Source organism: Antechinus flavipes, chromosome 4 (genome assembly GCF_016432865.1).
Source record: "Antechinus flavipes isolate AdamAnt ecotype Samford, QLD, Australia chromosome 4, AdamAnt_v2, whole genome shotgun sequence".
Lineage (NCBI taxonomy): Eukaryota > Metazoa > Chordata > Mammalia > Dasyuromorphia > Dasyuridae > Antechinus > Antechinus flavipes.
In genome coordinates, this window is record NC_067401.1 from 254070031 (window position 1) to 254097693 (window position 27663).

General features: G+C 37.9%; 1 protein-coding gene across 1 annotated transcript in view; it reads right to left on the minus strand.

Annotated features, from left to right (window-relative positions):
• ME1 (malic enzyme 1) overlaps positions 1 to 24247 on the minus strand; it is a 271605-nt gene extending 247358 nt beyond the window's left edge. The window contains exon 1 of the mRNA XM_051997329.1: positions 23701 to 24247. Coding sequence (XP_051853289.1) covers positions 23701 to 24156 — 456 coding nt within the window. The 5' untranslated portion in view covers positions 24157 to 24247. The remainder of the gene's footprint in view (positions 1 to 23700) is intronic.
• Positions 24248 to 27663: the final 3416 nt, after the last annotated feature.

Genomic DNA, 27663 nt, shown 5'->3' on the forward strand with positions numbered 1-27663 from the left:
GTCTCAAAGTTAATCTATCAATTGAATTCCATTTCCATTCTTGTGCTCTCACTTTTGTTTGGGTTTGGAAAGAACACAACTTTTTGTTTAGGCTCATTTTAAAATTTTTATTTCCATATCTGTCATGTTGTACAAGGAAAATAAGACCAAAAGGGGAAAAAAACCATGAGAAAAAAGCAAACAAATAAAGGTGAAAATGCTAGACTACGATCCACATTCAGCCTCCATAGTTCTTTCTCGGGATACGGACAACATTTTTCACCTCAAGTCTATTGGAATTGCCTTTAAATACTACATTGCTGAGGAAGAGTAAAGTCCTTCAGTTGACCATCACAAAATTTTGTTGTGACTGTGTGCAATGTTTTCCTGGTTGTGCTCATTTCACTCAGTATCAGTTCATGTAGGCACTTTCAAGCTTTTCTGAAATCAGCCTGCTCATCAGTTTTTATTAAACAATAATATTTCATTACATTCATATACCATAACTTATTCAGCCATTCCCCAACTGACGGACATTCAATCAGTTTCCAGTTTCTTGCCATTACAAAAAAGGGCCACCACAAACACTTTTCTACATGTGATTATTCCCTTTTCCTCTTTTATGATCTCTTTAGGATATAAGCCCAGCAGAAACACTGCTGGATCAAAGAGTAGGTGCAGTTTGATGGTTCTTTAGGGCACAGTTCCAGATTTGCTCTCCAGAATGGTGGAATCATTTCACAGTTCTACCAACAATGTATTAATGTCCAAGTTTTCCCACATTCCCTCGAATATTCATCATTATCTTTCCCTGTCACTTTAGCCATCAAAGAGATATAAAGTGGTACTTGAAAGTTGTCTTAATTTGCATTTCTCTAATCAATAGATTTAAGAGCATTTTTTCATATGACTACAAATGGCTTTATTTTTTCATCTGATAATTATCTAGGATACAACTATCTTGCTGAGAACAAAATAGTTTCCTTCCCTCATATTATGCAAAAATCCAATAAAATACAAACACAGGAAACACAAAATGGTAGCACAGTGTATTACATTTATTTTACATCATGCTTGATATTTCTCTTAAATCCTGGACCACATAAACAGGCACTTGCCTAATTCAGAAAGTCTAGCCAACAAAATAAACTGAGCATCACCAACATCCTTTTTGGTTCTTAATACTTGTGAAAAAGCTTAAATACAACCAACTATAACCAGTCTTCTAACTATAGAGCAAAAACAACTTAATCTCTAGCACTGCCAATTAGCCTATTCTTGTCAAAACTTCAGCACCTCACAGCTTTAGACTTAAAGGGCCTTCTCCCGGAATGAAAATGTTTGCTTCATTCAGTTGTCTGGTTCTTGTACAATTGCTAAGAAAAATATGATACTGCTTTGACAGTCTTCTATGAGAACTTAATCAACTACCTCTAATTAATATTCTTCTTTAGTGAGTCAAATTATCAAGATTACTTAATTTTTTTTAAAATAATAGCCTTTTATTTTTCAAAATACATTCAAAGATATTCAACATTCACCCTTGCCAAAAAAAAAAAAAAAGCACCCTTGTGTTCCAAATTTTTCTCCTTCCTTCTCCATCACCTTCTCCCATAGACAGCAAGTAAGCCAATATAAGTTAAACATGTGCAATTCTTGTAAACATATCTACATTTATCATGCTGCACAAGAAAAATTGGATCAAAAGAAGAAAAAAATGCAAAAAAAAAGGCAAACAAAAAAAGGTGAAAATACTATGTTGTGTAGATCATTTAATTTTAGATCTAAGTAAATGGAATATTACTGTTCTGTCAAAAAAAAACCATGGAAAGACTTACATTTAATAATGAAGAGTAAAATAAGCAGAACCAAGAGAAAGTTGTATATAGTAATAACAATATTGTTTGAAGAACAACTATGAACAACCAAGTTATTTTGATTATTACAAATACTCTAACTACAAAGGAAGGTTCTATCCACCTCCAGAGAAAGAACTGATAAACAGAAATATACAAGGTATGGTTTTACATATATATGCATGTGTGTGTGTGTGTGTGTGTGTGTGTGTATCTATATCTGTATCAAATGATGGCCTTCTCAAATATGGCATGGAAAGGATGGAAGGAAGACACCTCAGAACTAAAAATGTTACAAAAAATACATAATGAAAATTTGAAAAATTTAATTCAATTTTTAAAAGCATCATTTGGAAGAAAATGAAGGCAGGGACTGAAAGGGCAAAGTCCGGGGGGGTAAGATAAATAAATAAGAAGCTGCAAATCTTGGCAAAGAAAAGGAAAAGATCTACTATATCCACTCCTAAAATTAAGTAAAACCTGCTAAAAGGTCAGGGACTAAGTGATAGCTGACATTTATCAACTTTCAGGTTTTCCAAGAATTACACTTAATTTGCCTTTATCTTCAGAATAGCACAAAGAGATAATAAGTACTATTAGTTTTATTAACACAAAGAGCTAAGTATATCAGTTTTATAAACCTAATTTTACAGATATGGAAGGTGAGTTTTTTTTAGCTCTAAGTAAATGGAATGACCACAACTAAAGAGTGAAGGGGAAGATTTGAAAGACTCCAAGTTTAGCTCCTTTCTCCTTTTCCAAATTGTCCCACTTAGAACAATGCACATAAAATGTTCACTAAATGTTACTGATGATAATTATAAAGAGAATTATTCCTATAGGGAATAAAGCCATTATTCAGATAACATTTTAGGCTATCACCACAGGAAGGAAATTAAGGGAATTTATCAAATCTCTAATGGCAAGCTTCATTTACTAGAAAGTGATAATGGTCACGTTTTCTCTTCCCTTAAGAAATTGGACTGAAAAAAAATTTTGTGTCAAAATATGAGTGTACATATTACTTTCAAAACACTATTCTGAAATTATAATGCAGTTTCCAATAGCTTCATAAAAGGTCTATTTCTTAAGGGAGCATAAGAATTCTAGAGACATGAAACAGACAATAAATTAGTTATCTGTCAAAGTGAAAATTAAGCTCATGACATGGGATGTAGAATGATGACAAATTAAAATTAACTAAATTATTTTGAGGAAAAATATTAAATTCAAATTAATTTAATATCAAACAGATGAGTAAATATGACTATATAAGACTGCACATAGCAATAGGTCACTCTCTTAAGAGTCAATGAGAAGTATTAGTCTGGAGGAGAGACGAAGGTAGAAATAAATGTTTGAGGTGACCACCATTCAGAAAGAAATGAATATGAATTGAAAATAGGATTAAAAAATAGAAAATTACAAATTATAAATTTTGATTTTATGAAATTAATAAGAATTTGCACAAACAAAATCAATGCAACCAAAATTATAAGGAAAGGAGAAAAGGGGGGATTTTTCTGATAAACCTGATAACGGCCACATTTCTCAAATATATAGAGAACTGAGTCAAATTTATAAAAATATCAGTCACTCCTCAATTGAAAAATGGTCAAAGGATATGAGGTCCAATAAATGAGCATAATACTCTTTGGAATCATAGATATATGGACAGTTAACTACAGGCACATATGAAATGCGGCCATTGATCACACTGGCTACAAGGGTATTTGTGCACAATTTAACATAACACTTTATTATTATTATTATTATTATAGATTTTTTATTGACAAAACATATGCATGGATAATTTTTCCACATTGACCCTTGCAAAATCTTCTGTTCCAGATTTTCTCCTCCTTTCCCCCACCCCCTCCCCTAGATGGTAGGTAGTCCTATACATGTTAAATATGTTAAAGTATATGTTAAATCCAATATATAACATAACAATTAAGCTATCTCTTATTAGAGTTTTGGAGTCATTTCTAAAGATCATTTGATAAGTATAAATCATACCTATCCAGTAAGGTTACAGTTTATTTCAGCCACATAGGTATCTTTAAGACACAGAAAACATGAATAGTTGCCTGCAGCAAATAAACTGCATTCCCCCCAAATACAAATTCCTATTTAAAAACAAGTCATACAAAAACTAAAAGAACAAACCCTAAATGCGCGTTGGCATACATAAATTTATTTCAGACCTGGTCTGCTTTTAATAATCTTAATCTTAATTTTTTATGACCCTAAGCTCTATTTTTTTTTTTATTTTAAGGTTTTACTTAGAAAACAAAAGTATAATCAACCTACACATTTTTAACCAAAACATTCGACCTTCAACCAGAAATTTGGGAATTGGGGGCCAAAAAGAATTTTTCTTTTTTAAAGAATCTCTTATAAATAATAATAAAATAAAATAATAATCTCCTTAATCTCCTTTGTTCTACTTACTAAATTCTTAATTTTACATGGCCTAAAATCACATTAATTTTTTTTATGTCTGCCTCATGACAGTGATTTAAATTGAGCTTATGTCCACTAAATTTTCCAAAGCCTTTCCTTTTTTTTTTCCAAATCTAAGACTTCCCCACCTTATGCTGATAAATTTGATTTTTTTTATCCACATGCAAGAATTTACCTATCTTTCTATTACAATATATTTCAACCTACTGTAGACCACTTTTTGAGTCTTTCAAGATAATTATTGATTCCAATTTGTCATTCAACAAAGTAATGGTCCAAGAATTATCAGCTTCAAATATTACATGTATGCTATATTTAATCAATAAAAAATGCTAAGGAGAATGAATTTAAGACAACTAGAAGTTGTCTTTAAAAGATTAAATAAGCTAAAAAAAGTATTCTGTTTGTGACACAAGCTGTATTTCACAAGAGCTCCTGATGTGGAGGTTTCCTCTAAAATAAAGATTAGAAACTATTTTACAACTCAGGCTGGATGGAGTTCTCAAGAGGCCAGGTGATTTGCCCTGGGAATATACTGCTAGATATAAGTGTCAGGATAACTACTTGAATCCTGGTCTTCCGAATGTAATGTAAAGCCAGCCATCTTACCCCTTCTACCATGTTTCAATTTCTCAATCTAATTTAAAAAAAAAAAAGGAAAAAAAAAAAAAAAACCCTAAGAGCCTCTATGTCTGCCTCTAAAAGCACAAAGACATTCACACTTTATATTTTGGCCTGATCTGCCAGCATCTCAATCTCCAAAACATAACTTGTTTTCCTTTTATGTCTTAGAAAACTTTGGATTCCCCACCACCACCACCAATTTAAGTTTTCTCTGTTAAAACAGGTTATCTTCTATTCCCTGGACATCTATCTGTACTTCATTTTTTTCCTGGCCCCTTCCCTGGAATATTCATAAAACAAGCTGCAGTTTCTCAGGTGACTGATAGCTCTTTGTACCTTTAAGAATAGGAAACCTTTCAAATCTGTCTAAACTGGACTGCCTCATCTATTAGAAAACACCCGAGCTGCTCTGACAGAGGAGCTGCCATTATGCCTGAGCCAAGTTAACGGTCCTGAAGATGGAGTAAAGACCATTACAAACTCTCTTACCATAAGCCCAAAGCTCCCTGGCAAGATGCCCAATTGTATCTCTTTCCTCTTCCCTTCCCAATCCTGTTTTTAAGGTTTAATCCCAGCTTCAGGGATTGACAGGGTCAAAAGGCTGTCCTGATTAGGAGATAATATTGTAAGGATCTATGATCCTATTCCAAAGAGAATCAACCAGCTGTCCCAGTATCCTTCCCTTGTTGCCTCTGCCTCCCATCCACTTGAATGTTTCCAGTTAAGTCATATGGCAATCTTTATAAAGTTCTTCCTGAAATACATCAAATAAAAGATTTCAATTGCTTTCAACATTGGCTGGCTTGTCTAAAACTTCTGCAAAATTCCTTTTAGCTCCTGAAATAGACTAAAATCCTTTAAAGTTTACTCCTAATTTCCCAATAAATAGTGAATCATCCAGACTCAGAAACTCCAGTATTCTTTGACTCCTCCCTCATCTTCACACGTAATTATCTAATTAGTTGCCAAGTTCTATCAATCACATTTCTGCAATATCTCTCACAACTCACCTCTACTTTCTATTCCCACTGTCATCAGTCTTGTTCAGGTCCTCATTACCTCTCACCTGGAGTGTTATAACAGTATTTTAACTGGCCTTTCTAGTTTCTTTCCTCTCCATACTCTTTCATATTGCTCCCAAAGTCATCTTCCTGAAGCATAAGTCTGATCTCGTCATTCCCTTACTCACAAACCTCTAGCACTCTTCTCTACTCCCAACACAAGCCAGGGAAGGGAGGGTATGTGCTAAAACATTTAAAGGGCAAAGCCCAAGACTACCTAATACAAAAAGGGGTGTGTAAACCGGTTACTGAAAAATCTTAAGAAAATCCTTGGTGCTATCAATGAGAGCCTTCTTCACCCCAAGGCGTGGGGTTGAAAAGCGGTATCCACGGAGATCAGGCTCTGTCTGAACAGGGGAGTGCCTCCAGAAAACCCAAAGCCTCGCTAAGCAGTGAAGGCAGCTTTCAATGCATGACACATAAAAGTATGGGACACTCCCCCTACCCGTTTTCTTGGGCTATGTGCCTGAAGCATGTAGGGGATAGGGAGCACGAACATCTCCTGTGCAGATAAGGAAGGAAAACCAAAGAAAAGAATGAAGGAAAAAGGAAGCCTAGGATTGAGGAGGGGGACACTCAAAATGTTAAGCAAAAAAAGTATTTCATGTTATGGAAAGAGTACATTGAAACCGTTATTTCCTTCTAACAGGAAAAGGCGCAGAATCAAAGTTCCTCATGGATCTGGCCATTGAGTTTTCATGGGCAGAAAACAGAAGTTGGGCTGAAAGAAGATCTGGTCAGAGTCCCAAGGTCTCTGGGGTACCCCCGGAGAGGTTTGCCTTCATAAGTCTTAATTCCCCTGCAGTAACATGGGAAATGGAAAGAGCACTGGATATGGAATCAAAAGATCTAGGTTTGAATCTTGGCTTGAATACTATTTATTATATCTGTCACCTGGGCAAATCATTTAACTTTTATGTGTCAGTTTCTTTACCTGTAAAGTAAAGGAGTTGAACTGGGGGATTTCCAGGTCCTTTTTTAAAGACCTTCCACCACTCACCTCCCTGGATAGTGAAAGGCTGATGGGACCAGCTCAGGCCTCTGTGCTGAGGCTCCCGCACATCTCACAGAGCTGTCATTTGGGAGGATATCATGGCCAGGGCTGGGGTAAGAGATGGCCAGGTATGCCAAAGCTGGAGGCTGCCCCTTCTCTACCAAGCTCTGATTCCATCTATTTTCCTCCTAAAACAAATGTCCCCTCCACCTTCAAATCCAACGCCAGCAATCAAGACTGCTAACCATGTGATACCATAAGATCCTCTTGAAAGTTCCCTTTGCCTTATGGAGAAAAGCTTGAGGGGAACATAGATTATTTTTTAAAAATCAAATCAATATAAGATAACAAAAGAAAAAAACTCATCACTGACAAATTAAAACTTTAAGGGGCCAATCATCCAGAGTTAGCAATCCTAATTATAGATCATACATTTTACACTCTTTATCAGTTCGTCACAGCCCCCAGTATACTCAACAAAATATCTTACGCTACTTTACAATCAGGAAATACTACAGTTATTAAGGGACTTTCACTGTCCTACCTGGCTTAGATAACTACCAGATTATGGGAACTGCTGTTGGCCTGCACCGTTGATTCTGAAACTTTTATTAGAATTTGATGATCAAATCTCATGGACCCACATTTTAAGGTGGCATAACTGTAATAGTAGTACAGGTCTTAATCAGTACAATGACTAACAAAATAAGCCACACCAAAAACTGTTATGAATTCAGTAATACTTTGAAATAACTTTGCTTTTTACTATTTATATCATACCTACATACATTTGAAAAATACTAATTTATATATAAATATATTAATTATTCTGGTTATTAAAATGTTAACTTAAAGATTTGCACACAAATTTATGAACTCCTTGCAAAAGTTCTATGTCCCCCTAAAGTCAGCAGCCCAACAAAGAAAGCACTGGGTCTCTGGAATTACCTTGCTGGGGAAAGCTGAATCTCTCTCCTACCTCAGGACCTGGCTAAATAAGTTTTGAGTCCTCCAAAACCAGTGCATCCGTGATCTCATCAATGTGGTTATTCTCTTTAATAATGTAAATTCCAATCCATCCATATCTATCCTGCTTAACTATTATTCCTATTTGATCATAAAAACACTAACTCAACAAGTTCTCTTAAGGACACCAGTGGCAGACACAGATTAATTACTGAGATCCCTTTCTCTCACATTTTTGGCTAATTCTTTTTTCAATAATACATTTCTTCCATAACACCCTTTACCAACCTTTACCTCCCAATTAATTACATATTTGTAATGTGATACAGTCTGCTCACAACTATCGTGTACCTCTCCTCTTCATTTTTGAGTAACATTCAACTTTAATTCTTTCCAGAAAGGCTTCTTTTGGATGAGTAGGGTCCTCCAGATGCTGTTTACAATGACCTTGTGCTGTTTCCATCAAGAGCCAGAACACTGAAATCCATATCACTTAAAAGAATTCAGCCTGGTTATTCAGACAATAAGAACAAGTGGATGAAGAATTCATATTATCCAGGAGATGATAGCCATTTGGATAGAAAACCTGAAGAGCCCATTCATCATTATAGACAATCTTGAACACAGCAAATGTGCAGTGAGTTAGGCCTAGAATTACACAAGAAGGCTGGAAATTGACTGAGATTTGAATAGTTCTTTAAGCCTCCAAGATTTCCCCCAAAACAAAGACTTGTCTTTTTTGTTGTTGTTTCCAATAGTTTTCTGATGATTTTTATAGCTGCTATTCAAAGAACTCAACAGATAAAGCTCATGTTGATAGCATATAGCCACAATGTTATTTTTAATTTTAAGATTTCATAATATTATCATTCAAAATTAATCTGAGTAAAAATAGAGATGGAACATGTATGAAATACTATGTGCCAGGCACTGTGCTACGTCTTAGGATATAAATACAAATAAGAAAGACAGTTCCTGCCTTCAAGGAGTTTAAATCTAACGAGTAAAGATGAGGTTATAAAGGCAGGTGAGGAGAGATCTGCGGTCTGATTCAAGAAATGGCATGGAGAACTGAGCCTTGACAAGTTAAAGCAAAAGGTAGCCTATCAGAGTAATATGGATAAAAATGATATGAAAATCCATAAAGGACTAAAAAGTTTTACTTGACATTTGCTATTTGAAAAAATAATTATTATTATTATTATAACAACAACAATAATAAAATATTAACTCCCTGAGGTAAGATATTTTTTCATTCTTGTTTTTCTATTCTTAATGCATAGCACAAAATTTCATACTTGGAAGACAATTAATAAACCTTTGTTGGCTGATTATCAAAAGGAATGCTTATTGTTAAAGACTGAAAATTATACAAACATAGCTTGTTTGGAATAAGAGTTACCTTAAATTAGAAGTTATTTTCATATTTGTAAAAGGAATGAAAATTGATAAGGACATAAGAAATTTTTAATATAATTTTAAAATGTGCATCAGTTTTATATACTGAACATTTTATGGATGACCCATTATGTTTAAAGACATTGTGTTATATACACTTTTAGGCAAGTCATTAGCATTTCATAATTGGGGGTCTTTTATAAAAGATGTAAGTTTATAGATACACACAATAAGCTTGAGAAACCACAGTCTGAAACTTAAGTTGTCTAAGTCAGAGCTGGCCTAAAAAAGCCAGGAGAACTCAAAATGATAATAAATAGTAAATTAGATAAGAATGTGTAACATAAGGACACTTCTACTTTTGCTCCTTACAAAGAGGTCTCAGATTCTCAGAAGAGAGACATGATAGTCCTCATTATTCTGTTGTGAAGTTATACCTGGAGTGCACATATTTTTAGATATAAATAAACAAGAGAACAAATGATATTGGAATCACAAAAACAAGGATAATTTTTCTCCACCAAATAGGTTAAAACTTCCTTTGCATACATTGAGTTATAGGAGATATGTTAGGGTTTCAATTTATAAAAGTTAAGCAACTTGTCAAAAGTTTCAAAAAGAACACAAATTGCAGGATGCTATCAGTCCTAAAATTAAAAACTAGTTTTCTGTGTTTTATTATGCATTAGGTTATGTTACTTCATTCATTTAAATTTTGTACTTTATTGTAGACTTACTTCCAAGAAATTATTCAAAGTACTAAGTTGTTCAATCATGTCTCAATCTTAGTGCCTCCATGGATCTTAGCACAATAGAATTAAGTAAGCAACTGGGTAGTTGTATGAGATGGATGGCTAAGACTACAAGTGGCATTTATAGAAATAAGAAAGTTAAGAGAAAAGGAAGGTTTGTGAGGAAAGGTTGTTAGATAGAAATGGTATAATCTTCATTATTTGAATATATAGAAATTGGAAAATGTCTCCCTCCCCAAATGAATTAAAAAATACAATTCCTCATCCAAAAAGACAAAGTTATTATTCTACCTCTATAAGGAAAATTCATCAAATTCCCACACTGGGCCACTGAGCAGACCTCCCAGAAATGAAAGGTCACAGATTCAACTAAATATGTACAAAGAGGTCAGCTTACCTCCAGGCTACATGGTACATGCCTGATTAACTGTTCCCTAGGGCAGTCCAACCCTGCCAGTAGAGCACTGGTGTCAATAAATTTTCCACTTAAATAAAGCCTTTCTTATAAGATATTTTATATTGATCACTGTCCTTTTTTTTTAAAAAAATAATTTTCTTCAATTAAATGTCAGTGGATCTATTATGATTATCTAGAAGCTGTAAAATTCATATTTCAATTTGCAAAGAATTGTTAAATTCATGTCATAACAGATTCTGTTCTGTGGTACAATATTTTAGCTTACTAATGATTCTATATCTTGGAATAACTAAATTTTGTATAAATACATTATATCTAGAGTTCAAATATCAACTAATAATGATAATGCCCAATGACTGTTTGCTTCTATTTTACTTGTTATTTAAATAATAGTTGTGTACTCAAGCCATTTGATGGGTAATGACATATTAGAGGAAATTCATTATGAATTCATTAGGAACATGTTTTCAAAAATATCAAGATTAGCTAAATTATATCATAGCAAAGTAGAAAATTGCCAATTTAAATTCAAACTTTGCCAGAAATATGCATATCTATACATTGTAGATATATATACTCATAGACTATATGCTATTTATTGCTCTTTACACAATTATCACCCATAAAAATTAAGAAAGTTATTTTCTTTCTTTCTTTCTTTCTTTCTTTCTTTAAATACATAAAAAGGGGGAAATTGTTCTGTTCTTTTTATTCTCCAGTGACATGCATTTAACTAACACATAAGAACAGGTGATGATAGAGATAGAATAGAGATAATCTATCATTTAGAGATGAGAAAGCTAAAATCTAGATAAGTAAGACCCAAAGTCACAGAGGGAGTAAATGGCTGAGCTGGGATTGGAAACAGTCATTTTACTTCAAATCCAGGAACCCTTTCTTTTCCTACTCTTTCTCCATTTCCTATTCCAATTCTGCCTCCTATCATTGAATTGGCCAGTCTATATCAATTAACTTTTTTTCCCTCTCCTTTTTTTTTTTTTTTTTGGGGGGGGGGGGGAGGGGAGGGAGACAATCAGGTTTAAGTGACCTGCCAAGGGTCTTTCCTCTCTGTCTTTTTTTTCTTTTTCTTTTTTTCAATCACTATTTATTAAATTTTTATTACATGCAAGGCGCTCTGTTAAACATGGGATAAAAACATAGGAACAACTGCACACAAACAAGTTACACAAAAGATAAACTGGAGACAGTCAACGGGAAAAGTGCTAGAATTAAGGGAGACTGGGAAAGTCATCCTATAGAGAAAAGTTTAAACTATGAGTCATGACTCCATATGGGATTGTGTAACTGAATGTGGTGTGGTATCACAAAAAATATGGCGATAGTAAAAGGTATCAAATATTCTGCCAAAATGTAATTCTTTATTTAAAATTAAGCAAGCATATCGATCTCATTAGTATGCAAATTTTGCCTTCATTTTTAATTAATAAATGGTAAATTTATATGTATACCGAATTGTTTTAAAATAAATTTATGATTTATAATCAGTACATGTTTGATTCGTATACCTACTTTACCTAGAGTCACATAAAAATTGCTCAGATGTAAAAAGATTAAAAGCAGAAATTTCAGAAGCCCTGCTGTCAAGGGTAGCTAAGATTTGAGGGAAGCTGGGGATTCTGAGAGGCAAAAAAAGGAGAATATACTAGGCATAGAAATAGCAGAGAAAATGCCCATAGCCAGTCACTGGAATGTCTTGTGCAAGGAACAATAAGGAAGCCCAATCAAAGTCCATAAGGAGGTTAAAAACTATAAGGGAGGAGTGTTTATGAAGGGCTCTGAAAGCCAGAACATTCCCTATTTTATTTTGATAGTGAGAGGGAGCCAGGAAAGTGTATTAAAAGAGGAGTTGGGTGTGGTGGGGAAAAGAGCAGTGACATGGTCAGATTTTCACCAGTTTGATAATCTGAGCAGAAGATGGACTGGAAGGGGAAAGAACTGACTGAGAAGTAATCAACAAGCTACTCCAATAGTTCAGATCAGATGATGGGCATAGGTAACAGATTAGGTATGAAGTTGCAGAAGGCAATGAGGTTACAAGCCTTGGTGATTGGGAGAATGGGAATACTTTCAGCAATAACAGAGAAGCTGAAAAGAGAAAGCTTGAGGAGGAAGATGATGGCTTTAATTTCAGACATGTTAAGTTTAAGATATCTGTAGAATGTCCAATTCAAGATGTGTAATAAGTAGGTAGAGATATAAGACTAGCGGTCAGCAGAGATTAAGGATGGATAAGAAAATCTGAGAATCACTGCACAGTACAATTATTCTTTCCTTATGGTGAGGGTTATGGGTATGGTGCCGCTATGCTCTGTAATTTTTTGGCCTTCCCCAGAAAGAAGTCTGAATTATTTTGGTATTAAAAGATAAAATACATTGACATTATATAATACCATAAATGTTTTATGAATTTCAAGAGTTTCTAAATTTTTTCTGTCATCTGCTGACCTTCATGTGCCATCTGCAGCTTCCATAAAACTCCCCCCAAAAAAAACATTTAATTTCTCATATCTGTCTACAATATATAAAAACCACAAACGGGGTAAGTCCAAAATGAGGAAGGGCTAAGTGTAATCAAATCCATGAGGGCTGATGAAATTATCTAGCAAAATTATATAAAGGGAGAAGAAAAGAGAATCCAGTATAAAGCCTTGAGAAATATCCATATTTAGTGGGAGTGAGTAAGAGTCAGAGTGAGAAACAGGACAGAGTAATGTCACAAAAACTCAGGAAGAAGGTGATCAATAGTGCCAATACAGGGAGCAGCTAGGTGGTGCAGTAGATAGAGCACCAGCCCTGAAGTCAGGAGGACCTGAGTTCAAATCTGGAATCAGACACTTACCATTTCCTAGCTGTGTAACCCTGGGCAAGTCACTTAACCCTAATTGCCTCAGCAAAAACAAAAAACAAAAAAAAAAAAAAAAAAAAAAACTAGTGTCAATATAGTCTAAAGGCTGTAGGAAATTCAAGAAGGCAAGAATTGAGATGAGATATGATATACATAATTAAAGGATATGGATGGATTAAGCAAGGGTCCTTTTGAAGATGGAGGAAAGATCAGCATATTGGTAGGCATTAGGGAAACAGCCAGTAGACAAGAAGAGATTGAAGAAAAGTGAGAGTAAGAGGGGGCAATCTGATGGAGAAGGCAGTGATGCAAGGGTATCACTTGCACAAGCAAAAGACTTAACTTTAGCAAGAAGGATCACTTCTTGAGATGAGACAGAGAAGGGAGAGAAAGTGCCAGAAATCATCTGGGAGATGCAAGAAGAGGAGAAAAGAGGAAGAATAGCTTTAATTTTTTTTCAGTGAAGTATGACGCAAACTTCTCAGGTGAGAGGTTTGGGTATGAGAGAAAGGATGGAAAAGATTTGGAGAAGCCATTGTGGTGAGTAGGATACCAAGTCACTAACAAAGGTATAAAAAGACTGCCTTGCTGTAGTAAGGCCTCAGTTGAGGTAACATTACATAAATATGCAATGGACCCACTCAGCAGTTTCATGACTTTCTCCAACTTCGTTCAGCAGCACAAATAGGAGAAAAAGCAAGAGATGGTGGAGCAATCCAAAACTGAGCCTTGGCCAAGACTGAAAATAAGATAAAAAGAACAAAAGATTCAAGAGCAGAGGACAGTGTAAGAATTGAACTAGTTTACTAAGGGCTTAAGAGATTAGTTAAGGGGGGAGTATAGCTAGGACAGGGATGGTAGCCTAAGAAAGAAACAAAAAGTCAAGGTATTAGAGGTCATGGTAAAGATAAAGAACAAGTTCTTCCAATAAGGGAATTCTAGATTTTACAAACATGGAAAATGAGCATTTGCAGACAACTGCCAGATCAACAATTATGGCCATCTCTATGTGTAGCTGAGGCAGAGGGAGGGAGTAAAGTCATGGTAAATGAGTGAACCTAGGAATTGGGCAATAAGGATGTTTGAGAGAATATCAATATGATGGTGAAGTCCCCTATTTGAGAGCAGTAAGATAGACACCAGCAATATTTTTTTAAAAAAATAAAAACGATTCCTGTCACTCCAAAAAGGCTTTTTAAAATCAGGGCAATACATATGCTAAGTGTCAAGTGAGTGATATGATGTTTTAGGTGTTCAAGAGTTGGTGGGGTCTTTGTACTCATTGATAAAATGAGACAACCAATTATGATTTCTAACCTTGATGGTTTAACTCTCCAGAAGTCTAACAGAAAATTGATAACCACAGAATGAACTGATTAGAGAACATTCTGTGAAGTACATGAGCCTTAAGCTGGGAATTAATGAAAATTCTAAGATTTCATAAGATTTTTCTGGATCCACTGACTCAGAATAACCATAGAATTGCCAAAATTCTTGTTAATGAATCAGCATTAGAAGATGTACCTTTTCTAAAATATTGTATCTAAAATACATGGCCAAAATATGATGAGCTATGTTGGGTTCTACAGCCTGTTAAGTTTAAAGCTAGACTATTTTGCTATTCTCAAAGTATCATATCATTGTATAATATCTATATAAGAGAAATAGGTTCGACTGAATTAGGGTCTTGAAAGTACAGACTAAACTAAATTTCAATTCATTTATATTATCAATTTTGTGCAAGACACTGTACGTGATGCTATATTAAATACAAAATAATATGTCTATAAATCAATGAATACCAGGTGCTGTGCTAGATACTAGAGATATAAAGACAAAAAGACAAAAATAACATAAAACAAAAAGACTTCACAGAGAGAAGACAGGAATATAAGTAAGTATGCAGCACATATTCACAAAATAAGTGCAAGAAAAATGTTAGCAGGAGGGAATTAAGAAATTGGGAGAGCAGCTAGGATCAGGAAAGGCTTCCTATATCAGATGAAACCTGATCATAGTTTTAAGGAAAAACAGAAATCTGAGAGGGAAAAGTAAGTTGAGAATATATTCCAAATATGGAGAACAATCATGGGAAAGAGCAGGATGAGAGATGGAGTGTCATGTTTGTGGAGCAGCAAGAAAGTCAGTTTGGCTGGACTGTAAAATGTTAGAAAGAGAATAACTAAGTAAGTCTTGAAAAGTAAGTTTAGAAGGAAATTAAAAAGCCCCTGGAGATTACCGAGTAGAGAGCTAAATATGGTTAAGATCTGCATTTTAGAAAAATCACTGACATCTGTGTGGATAGTAGATTAGAGATAGGAAAGACTTGAAGTGAAGACATCAATTAAGAGATATGAGTATCTGAACTGAAGTAGTGGCTATGTGAGTAAGGAGAAGGAGCTAAAAATAAGAGACTTTCTATATTTTTATGTAAAACCATGAGATGTGGGAAATAAATGCATATATGGAGTAAGGAAATAAAGGGTTAAGTAAATGCTACAGTTGAAAATCTGAGAGAACTAGAAAGAAATGCTAATGCCCTTGAAAGACTTAGAAAAATTTAGAATAAAGGTAGATATGGCAAGAAAGTTAATGATTTTACTATACCAATCAGATTCTCAAAAGACTATTTTAATGACCTAGAAAAAAACACAACAAAATTCATCTGGAAGAACAAAAGATCAAGATTTTCAAGGGAACTAATAAAAAAAATAAAATAAAATAAAGATGGCCTAGCTGTACCAGATCTAAAACTATATTATAAAGCAGCAGTTACCAATACCATTTAGTATTGGCTAAGAAATAGACTAATTCATCAGTGGAATAGGTTAGGTTCAAAGGACAAAACAGTCAATAACTTTAATAATCTAGTGTCTGATAAACCCAAAGACCCCAGCTTTGTGGATAAGAATTCACTGTTTGACAAAAACTGCTGGGAAAATTGGAAATTAGTATGGCAGAAACTAGGCATTGACCCACACTTAATACTGTACACCAAAATAAGGTCAAAATGGGTTCATGATCTAAGCATAAAGAATGAGATTATAAATAAATGAGAAGAATAAATAAATAATAAATAAATTAGAAGAAGAAATAGAATAGTTTACCTCTCAGACTTGTGGAGGAGAAAGGAATTTATGACCAAAGAAGAACTAGAGATTACTGATCACAAAATAGAAAATTCTGATTATAGCAAATTGAAAAGCTTTTGTACAAACAAAACTAATGCAGGCAAGATTAGAAGGAAAACATTTTTATAGTCAAAGGTTCTGATAAAGGCGTCATTTCCAAAATATATAGAGAACTGACTCTAATTTAAAAGAAATCAAGCCATTCTCCAATGGATAAATGGTCAAAGGATATGAAGAGACAATTTTCAGATGAAGAAATTGAAACTATTTCTAGCCATATAAAAAGTTGCTCCAAGTTATTATTAATCAGAGAAATGCAAATTAAGACAACTCTGAGATACTACTACACACCTCTCAGATTGACTAGGATGAAAGGAAAAGATAATGCTGATTGTTGGAGAGGATGTGGGAAAACTGGAATTGTGAATATACATCCAGCCATTCTGGAGAGCAATTTGGAACTATACTCAAAAAGTTATCAAACTGTGCATACGAAGGGAAAGGGACCTGTATATGCAAGAATGTTTATGGCAGTTCTCTTTGTAGTGGCAAGAAACTGGAAACTGAGCAGATGCCCATCAAATGGAGAACGACTGAATAAATTGTGGTATATGAATGTTGTGGAATATTATTGTTCTGTAAGAAATGATCAGCAGGATGATTTCAGAAAAGCCTAGAGAGACTTACATGAACTGATGCCGAGTGAAACGAGCAGGACAAGGAGATAATTATAAACTTCAACAACAATACTATATATTCTGATGGACGTGGCTCTCATCAACAATGAGATGAACCAAATCAGTTCCATTTGTTCAATAATGAATAGAACCGGCTACACCCACCAAAAGAACTCTGGGAAATCTGTGTGAACCACTACATAGAATTCCCAATCCCTCTGTTTTTGTCCACCTGCATTTTTGATTTCCTTTATAGGGTAAGTGTATATTATTTCAAAGTCCGATTCTTCTTGTGCAGCAAAATAACTGTATGGACATGTAATCATATATTGTTATTTAACACATTTAACATATGTAACATATATTGGTCTACCTGCCATCTGGGGGAGGAGGTGGGAGGAAGGAGGGGAAAAATTGGAATAAAAGGTTTTGCAATTGTAAAATAAAATTAAATATATATATATATATATATATATATGAATATAAAAGAAAGTTAATGAATTCAATTTCTGACATTTGAGTTTGTGAGATTTGTGACATGCAGTTTGAAATATCCAATAGACAACTGAAAATGTTACTGAAATTCAACATAGACTAGAGTTGACCATAAATCTAGGAATCATCTGCAGAGAGGTTAATTAAATTCATGCAAAAAGATTAAATGAGAGTAAAGAGAAAAGGATTCAAGTCAGAACAACAACAATTTGTAGGGAGCAAAATACAGAAGATGAACCAGCAAAGGAAAATTAAAAAAGAAGCAAATACCAGGAAGGAAACCAGAGTAGTGTCATAAAAATCCAAACAATATCCAAGAGGGAAAGGTGTTCAAGAGTGTTGAAAACTACAAGGACATTGAGATGGATAATGTTTGAGAAAAAGACCATCCCTTTATGCAAGTAAGAGATTACTGATAACTTTGTAGAGAGTGCAGTTTCAGTTGAACAACGAAGTCAGAATTCAGATTGCAAAGGGTTAAAATATGAGAATAGAGGAAGGAGAAGTAACATGTGTGGACAGTTTTTTCCAGTCTCTCCTCTCAATGAGGTTACTACTGAACAGAAAGGTTAATAATGATCACAGAAATAACAGCAGACATGTGTACAGTGTTTTAAGATTTGCAAAGAACTATATATCCATTATTATGTATGCAAATATAGTAGAGGACAGAATATGATGAGTGCCATACCACATGAGAGATATATTGAACTACAAAAATGTGATAATTAGCATATACTTAATGATAGGAACAAATTTATTTATTTCTATAAAGCTTTTTATTTTCAAAACATATGCATAGATCATTTCCAAAATTCACCTTGCTAAGCCTTGTGTTCCAAATTTTTTTTCTCCCTCCCTTCCTTACTACTGTCCCTTTCTCTAGATGACATGTAATCCAATATATTAAACATGTCCAATTCTTCTATACATATTTCTACAATTATCTGGCTACACAAGAAAAATCACATCCAAAAGGAAAAAAATAAGAAAACGAAAAGCAAGCAAACAACAAAAATGAAAATACTATGTTGTGATCCACACTCAGTTCCCACAGTCCTCTCTTTCTGGGTGTGGATGGCTCTCTTCATCACAAGATCACTGGAACTAGCCTCCATCAGCTCGTTGTTGAAAAGAGCCCCATTCATCAGACTTGATCATCTTGCTGTGTGGTTCTACTCACTTCACTTAGAATCAGTTCATGTAAGTCTCTCCAGGCCTTTCTGAAATCATCCTGCTGGTCATTTCTTATAGAACAATAATATTCCATAACATTCATGTACCATAATTTACTTAGCCATTCCCCAACTGACGGGCATCTACTCACTTTCCAGTTTCTTGCCACTACAAAGAGGGCTGCCACAAATATTTTTGCACATGTGGGTCCCTTTTACTCCTTTAAGATCTCTTTGGGATATAAGTCTAGTAGAAACACTGATGGAGCAAAGGATATGGACAGTTTGATAGCCCTTTGGGCATAATGATAGCAACAAATTTAAAAACTTGTCTTTGAATATGCTGACATAATCATTTGCTTCCCCTTTAAAATCAGATAGTAGTGCTAGTGTCCTTAAATAATCTATTACTCTTTATGGGCAAGTGAGAATTACAAGGATTTTAATGCTAGAAGTTTTTAATATAAAAGTACTAAGTGAACTCTGAAGCAGCTAAATAGCACAGCAGATAGTACTAGACATGGAGTCAAAAAAACTTGGGTTCAAATGAAGCCTCAGACACTTACTAGTTATGGGATCCTGAGCAAGTCACTTAGGCCTGTTTGCCTCAGTTTCCTTATCTGTAAAAGGAGCTGGAGAAAGACACATTCCTATGTCTTTGCCAAGAAAACTCCAAATGAGAGCACGAAGAGTCAGACATGACTAAAACAATTCAACAAGAATGTGCTCACCTTTGTTCAGATTGCTTATTCAACTCTTCCCCTTTAGAAGACTTCCTACTTCTTAATTTGAGGAAATTCAAACAGGTTATGCCACTAAAAGTTGATACTTCTTTAGTGATAAACCCTTAATTTGGTACAGCATAGTATTAACACATGAAAAAGCAACAATTGTCTTTGAGAGCTTATACAAAATTATATAATGGTATTTCTGAAAATCAAGTCCAACCTGTTGAATAGTTCCAAATAAAAATGATTGAGCCAGTGAGTCAAATTATTGAACCTCCTTAAAAGTAAACATATGTTGAGCTATCAGGATGAACATACAACTGGATCTGTGATTATGTAAGCATTTGATTGTGCTTGAGTTTCACAATATACATGAATAATCCTATGCACAACAGTGAACATTAAATAAAAGAGGCTGTGCATGTGCATGAGGATATGAATGATGCTATAAACAAAAAAGTGAACAGGTAGTCTTCTCTGAGTATAAAAGTAAATCCATGCTGGGCGCCACTGAACCTCATTGGATTTAGGGCAGCTAGATGGCACAATGGATAGATAAGAATGCTGGGCTTGTAATCAGAAAGTTGTTTAATTGTATCCAACTCTTCATGATCTCATTTAGATTTTTCTTAGCAAAGATAATGGAGTGGTTTGCCATTTCTTTCTCCATTCATTTTACAGGCAAACAAAGTTAAAATATTTTGCTAATACACAGCTAATAATGTCTGAGATCAGTTTTGAACCCAAAACGATAAGTCTTCCTGACTCCAAGCCCAGCTTCTATCCACTCTGCAACTTCATCTTTCTGAAATTAGAAAAACCACAGTTTAAATTCCATCTCATATCTGTACAAGTGGGTGACCCGGAGCAAGTCAATTAATTTGTTTGTCTCATTTTCCTCATCTGTAAAAAGGGGAATAAAAACACCTATCTCCAAGGGCTGTTATGAAAATCAAATGAGAAGACATCATAAAGCACTCAGCACAATGCCTAACAGTGTGTAAATGTCAGCTGCTACTAGAAATATCAGTAAAGGTCAGTGTTATTATTTTGAGAATGATAGCTAACTGATGCTTACCAAAGTGTAAGAAACAGAGTCAATTTTATGATTGAGCCTGTGTGTTAACTTATGATTATATGACTGACACTATAAATTACTGAAAAGGATTGAGACACTGAATGTGAGGATGACTGAATCTGTGAACAAACACAATTATGAATAGGTGTTGGGTGTAAAGGTGATGGAGCTTCCCTGAGCATGAGGATGACTGAGGGAGACTGGTGGAGCTTCCCTGAATGTGAAAATGACTGAGTAAAAATATGACTGAGTCTCTTTAAGCAAATAGATGAAAAAATGTGAGGACAACTAAGTCTCCCCAGGTGGGTAAGAATGGCTGAGCCTGCCTGAGCAGGACCACCTGAAGATTGAGCCTCACAGAAGCAGGAGGACTGAATCTCCTAAAGAGGATGCCTGAGCCTCCCTGAGCAGGAGGAGGACTGAGCCTCCCTGAGCAGGAGGAGGACTGAACCTTCCTGAGCAAGAGGACTGAACCCTCCTGAACAGGAGAAGTTCTGAACCTTCCTGAACAAGAGGACTGAACCTTCCTGTGCAGGAGGAGGACTGAACCTTCCTGAGCAAGAGGAGGACTGAACCCTCCTGAACAGGAGAAGTTCTGAACCTTCCTGAGCAGGAGGAGGACTAAACCTCCCTGATCAGGAGAAAGACAAGATACGTTCCCAAGCAGGAGGAGGAAAGAGCCTTCCTAAGCGGAGGAGAACAGAACCTTCCTGAGCAGGAGGAGGACTGAACCTTCCTGAGCCGGAGGAGGACTGAACCTTCCTGAGCAGGAGGAGGACTGAACCTTCCAGAGCAGGAGGAGGACTGAACCTTCCTGAGCAGGAGGAGGACTGAATCTTCCTGAGCAGGAGGAGGACTGAACCTTCCTGAGCAGGAGGATTGAACCTTCCAGAGCAGGAGGAGGTCTGAACCTTCCAGAGCAGGAGGAGGACTGAACCTTCCTGAGCAGGAGGATTGAACCTTCCTGAGCAGGAGGAGGTCTGAACCTTCCAGAGCAGGAGGAGGATTGAACCTTCCTGAGCAGGAGGAGGACTGAACCTTCCAGAGCAGGAGGAGGACTGAATCTTCCTGAGCAGGAGGATTGAACCTTCCTGAGCAGGAGGACTGAACCTTCCTGAGCAGGAGGAGGACTGAACCTTCCAGAGCAGGAGGAGGACTGAACCTCCTGATCAGGAGAAGGACAGAACCTTCCTGAGCAGGAGGACTGAATCTCCTAAAGAGGATGCCTGAGCCTCCCTGAGCAGGAGGAGGACTGAGCCTCCCTGAGCAGGAGGAGGACTGAACCTTCCTGAGCAAGAGGACTGAACCCTCCTGAACAGGAGAAGTTCTGAACCTTCCTGAACAAGAGGACTGAACCTTCCTGTGCAGGAGGAGGACTGAACCTTCCTGAGCAAGAGGAGGACTGAACCCTCCTGAACAGGAGAAGTTCTGAACCTTCCTGAGCAGGAGGAGGACTAAACCTCCCTGATCAGGAGAAAGACAAGATACGTTCCCAAGCAGGAGGAGGAAAGAGCCTTCCTAAGCGGAGGAGAACAGAACCTTCCTGAGCAGGAGGAGGACTGAACCTTCCTGAGCCGGAGGAGGACTGAACCTTCCTGAGCAGGAGGAGGACTGAACCTTCCAGAGCAGGAGGAGGACTGAACCTTCCTGAGCAGGAGGAGGACTGAATCTTCCTGAGCAGGAGGATTGAACCTTCCTGAGCAGGAGGAGGTCTGAACCTTCCAGAGCAGGAGGAGGACTGAACCTTCCAGAGCAGGAGGAGGATTGAACCTTCCTGAGCAGGAGGAGGACTGAACCTTCCAGAGCAGGAGGAGGACTGAACCTTCCAGAGCAGGAGGAGGACTGAATCTTCCTGAGCAGGAGGATTGAACCTTCCTGAGCAGGAGGATTGAACCTTCCTGAGCAGGAGGAGGTCTGAACCTTCCAGAGCAGGAGGAGGACTGAACCTTCCTGAGCAAGAGGAGGACTGAACCTTCCTGAGCAGGAGGAGGACTGAACCTCCCTGATCAGGAGAAGGACAGATACGTTCCCGAGCAGGAGGAGGAAAGAGCCTTCCTAAGCGGAGGAGAACAGAACCTTCCTGAGCAGGAGGAGGAAAGAGCCTTCCTAAGCGGAGGAGGACTGAACCTTCCAGAGCAGGAGGAGGACTGAATCTTCCTGAGCAGGAGGAGGACTGAACCTTCCTGAGCAGGAGGAGGACTGAACCTTCCAGAGCAGGAGGAGGACTGAACCTTCCTGAGCAGGAGGAGGACTGAATCTTCCTGAGCAGGAGGATTGAACCTTCCTGAGCAGGAGGAGGTCTGAACCTTCCAGAGCAGGAGGAGGACTGAACCTTCCTGAGCAAGAGGAGGACTGAACCTTCCTGAGCAAGAGGAGGACTGAACCCTCCTGAACAGGAGAAGTTCTGAACCTTCCTGAGCAGGAGGAGGACTGAACCTCCCTGATCAGGAGAAGGACTAAACCTCTCTGATCAGGAGAAGGACAGATACGTTCCCGAGCAGGAGGAGGAAAGAGCCTTCCTAAGCGGAGGAGAACAGAACCTTCCTGAGCAGGAGGAGGACTGAACCTTCCTGAGCAGGAGGAGGACTGAACCTTCCAGAGCAGGAGGAGGACTGAACCTTCCTGAGCAGGAGGAGGACTGAACCTTCCTGAGCAGGAGGAGGACTAAGCCTCTCTGGTCAGGAGAAGGACAGATACGTTCCCGAGCAGGAGGAGGACAGAGCCTTCCTGAGCGGAGGAGAACAGAACCTTCCTGAGCAGGAGGAGGACCGAACGTTCCTGAGCAGGAGGAGTGAGCCTTTCTGAGCAGGAGGAGTAGTGAGCCTTTCTGAGTAGGAGGAGGACTGAGCTTCCCTGGGGAGGAGGATGCCTGAACCTCTCTGAGCGGGAGAAGAACCTCGCCTGCCCGGGTGTGAGGATGACTGTTCCTCCGGGGCGATGCTCGAGCCTGGCTGCGGGGTGGGCGGCGGCAGCTGGGAGAGCCCGCGCCCGGACTTGGTCAGATGTAGGATTGAGCGTGCGCGGGCGCTCGGGTACCTTGTTGAGGTGGGGGTTCCGCGTCAAGTCGTAGCCCCTTTTCTGGGTGTAGAGGATGCGAGCAGGGGCTTCCATGGCTGCTGGGCACTCGGGGAGACTCGGGCGGCGACGGCGGCGTCTGGAAGGCTTCGTGTGCGCGGGGAGAGCTGAGGGAGCTCGGGGGGGCGGGACGAGCGGCGTCGGGAGCGTGGGGGGGCGGGGAGCGCACGCCGGCTGCCTCGGCTGATGCAGGAGTGGCGGTGGCGGAGGCGGCGGTCGGAGGCTGGACTCTGATGACTGCTGGGATTCTTGTGGTGGTTGTCGCCGCCGCTGCCGCCGCCGCAGTGGGGAGGGCCTTGCGCCGGAGGAGGCGCTGGCGGGGGTGGAAGTACCGGGAGTAGACCCGCCGGGCCTGGCCTGAGTGGAGCTGGTGTCTTCTGCCCGGCTGCTCGCAGCCCCGTAGAAGCGCTGAGTCATGGCAGCAGTGAGGTCGGCCTTGGGAGGAGGAGCGGCGAGGCCGGTGGCGAGGCCGGTGGCTCTGGCCAGAGCTCAAATTCCCTGAGGCCACGAGAGGGGAGCTCGGACTGTGAGCGAGCGGAGCATCCATTCGTGACCACCCCTCGCGGCCCCATCCCCGCGTGGTCCTCACCGCTAACCAGCCCCGCCCACCACGCCTGAGCCCACTGCCCACTACGGGTGGCCCCCAGGCCCAGAGGCTGAGCTGCATCTCCCCCCCCCACCTTTTAAAGCAAAACAAACGTCATCCAAGCATTTTTATCTCCTGTGGTTATATATTCCTTATGTTTTCTTTTACTATATTAAAGAATATCATTTTAAAGACGGTAACCTGCATGTCCCTCCTTCTTGTAGAGTCATAGATTGGGAGCTGAGATCCTGGGCACATTGTACAGAATTAGAAATCAAGGTTCAGGGTAATCACAAAATTTAGAGTTAAAAGAGACCTTGGGGGTTCTAGAGCTCAAGTCCCGCCACTCCCCCACCCCTTCCTTTTACCGAGTTGGGAGCTGAGCTCTGGAGTAATCATGAAATGGACTGGAAGGAAGTTCAGAAGCTATCTAGTTCCTTACAGGATCATATAGTTTTACAACTGCAAAAGACCAATCTAACCCAACCCCCCTCAATTTACAGAAGAAGAAACAAGCCCAGAATTACTGACTTAAAAGTCACAAATCTAATTTTAGCCGAAAGGATTTGAACCCTGCAAATTTAAGGGTTTTTTCCACTGTCCTCCATTTCTTCCAATAATATAGTAGATCCTGCATTCAAACCCAGATTCTCAGACTAAATGGCTTATTTACTATTTTGTACTGAGTGCTTGGTTACCTGAGTCATCCAAATTTTGGGTAGAGGAATTGCTAATGGAGATGTAATAAGTCTAGTCAGAAGCCAGCATGAAAGAAAAGATCGTGAAGCCCGAGAAGTTAGGCTTGAAAAAAAAAAAAAAAAGAAATGAATTATAATGTGAAGGGAAATTAAGGACTGAGAACAAGAACCCACCTTAAAAGTAGTTTTCCTTTCAGTTTCCTATTACTCGGGTCATTTCTTTCCAAGAGATCTCTGGTATTCTCTCAAGTCTTGAAGACATAAAGCCATCTTGGAGGCCAGCTCAAGTCTTGAAGACATAAAGCCATCTTGGAGGCCAGCTCTTTTGGCAGAGCAAGGTGGGAGCTAAAACTAGTATATGATGTTAACAGGCCTGTTTCTTGAAAGCAGACAGTCTCCTTGTGTCTATGTCTGTGTGAATATATATATATATATATGTTTGTATGTGTAGCACAGTTCCTCAAAAGAGGATAAGCACATAATGTTAAAAAGAAAGGGGGGGGGGAGATACTAGTTTTAGAAACACCTGATGGTCCCTGAATTCAGAATTCAATTATGAAAAGAGTTCATGTATAGGTGCTTTAATATGCCAATAAAGAGGAGACAATGAGTTGTAAGGCAAGATTATATGCAGTTTTGAAAGGGAAACAACTCAAATGAGGCAGCAAGATATCAAAGACAGTGTGGTATGGTAGAAAGAACAGTTTTTGAATCAGAGATCCTAGCTTTGATTCCTCTGCTGGACTGGGAATGGGAACTTTTGATTTCATTAGTATAGGGAAATATTGATGAGAAAATGCCTAAAGATTTGCACAAACTGTGTAACTTTGAGCTTGCCTGGATTATTTAAAGGTTAGATGCCAAGGCAGTATTTGTCAGACTGCTGGAACTAGGATCTTCAGGACTTTGAAGCTAGCCCCCATCCACTGTGCCTCCTCAACTCTCTCTTTCACCTATCTGCCAATCACTTAGCCTTTTTAGGGCCTTAATTTCCTTCTCAGTGAAATGTAAGGATTGGAATCACACTAAAAAGTCCCTTCCAGGGCTAAATCCTTTGATTCTACAACTTGCCTTAGAGGGTTAAGCAAGGTGAATTTCAGCAACTCACATAACCAGTCTAGCTGCAATTTTACAGAGGAGTTTTCAGTTTACAGATGTGTTAGTTCATTCTATTGATGAATTTTCTCACCTGTAAAATTAGAAGTAGAATGGGTCTCTAGGGCAAATTTCATATCTAAAATTTTGTGATATATTTTTCTTCATTCTGATTTGAGATTTCTGAAATGATGAGTTATAAAACTCACAGAAACCTGCCTATCTTTATAGTTTTGTATATAATCTACTTATCTTTCTGAGACATCTTGGTGAGTGGATAGCATTGGCCTCAGATCAGGAAACCCTAAATTCGAGCTTCTGATACATTCTACCTTTGTGACCTTCTGCAATTCAATTCAATAAACATTTATGAAGTATCTACTATGTGCCAGGAAAAAAGCACTAGGGATACAAAGAGAGGCCAAAAGATAGTTCTTGTCATCAAAGAGTTTGCAATCTAATGGCTGGCAACAACATGCAGATGAATATATACAAAGCAAATCATATACAGGATAAATAGGCAATAATTAAAACAAGGAAAGGAAATAAAACAAAGAATTAAGAGGGGTTAGGGATGGCTTCCTGTAGAAGGTAGGATTTTAGCTGGGACTTAAAGGAATCAAGTCACTGAACTTCTTAATGCTCCAGGTAGGATTTTAGCTGGGACTCAAAGGAATCAAGTCACTTAATTTCTCAGTGTTCCAGGACAAATATGTCAAAAAAGAGGCCAGGATACTCCCAAGAGGGCTTGAACTGAATTAAAATGTAATTGGGAAATATTTAACAAAATAAATGAAATGCACTATAAAATATGTATTCTACATAAATATATGATATATAATAGAGGCACCTAGGTATCTCAGGTCCAATAATAATTCCAAAAATAAGAAAGATCTGATTTCAAATTTAGCTTCAGACTCTCATTAGCTATCTGATCCTGAACAACTCATTTAAGCTCTGTTTACCTTAATCCTCTGGAGAAGGAAATAGCAAGCCCCTCCAGAATCTTTGCCAGGAAAACCCCAGAACAGTATTGCTATGCTGTGGTCCACAGTCACAGAGAATTGTACACAACTGAACAATAATATATAAAACACTGTTTAACATGTGGTTTTCTAAGTCAATATGTGGCTGGCAGGGATCTTCACATACAGTCTAGTGGCCCACACTTCAATTTTACTCTACTAGGCTAGTCATTTCAGTACAAATAGTATTTTAGAATTTTCCTCCCTCCAAAACTGATGAAATCACAGGTCCAGTTCCTATCCTGATGTATCCATATACTCCACAGTATTTCCTAAATTGACCTTGAGTGTGCAAATTATACTATAGTCAAGAAAATCTCAGAGAAACTAAACAAAATTTTATATTTTTTATTATTTTTTTGTTATTGTCCTGTTTCCCATTAAGTCAAAGAGAAGTCTCCAGAGGAAGATAATATAGAAAAGAGTTTTAAGACCTGGACTCCATTCCTAGTTTTGTCAATAGTATCTTTATGATCAAAAAAACAAGAGAGAAGATTTTATCCAAAAAAGAGATGATCTT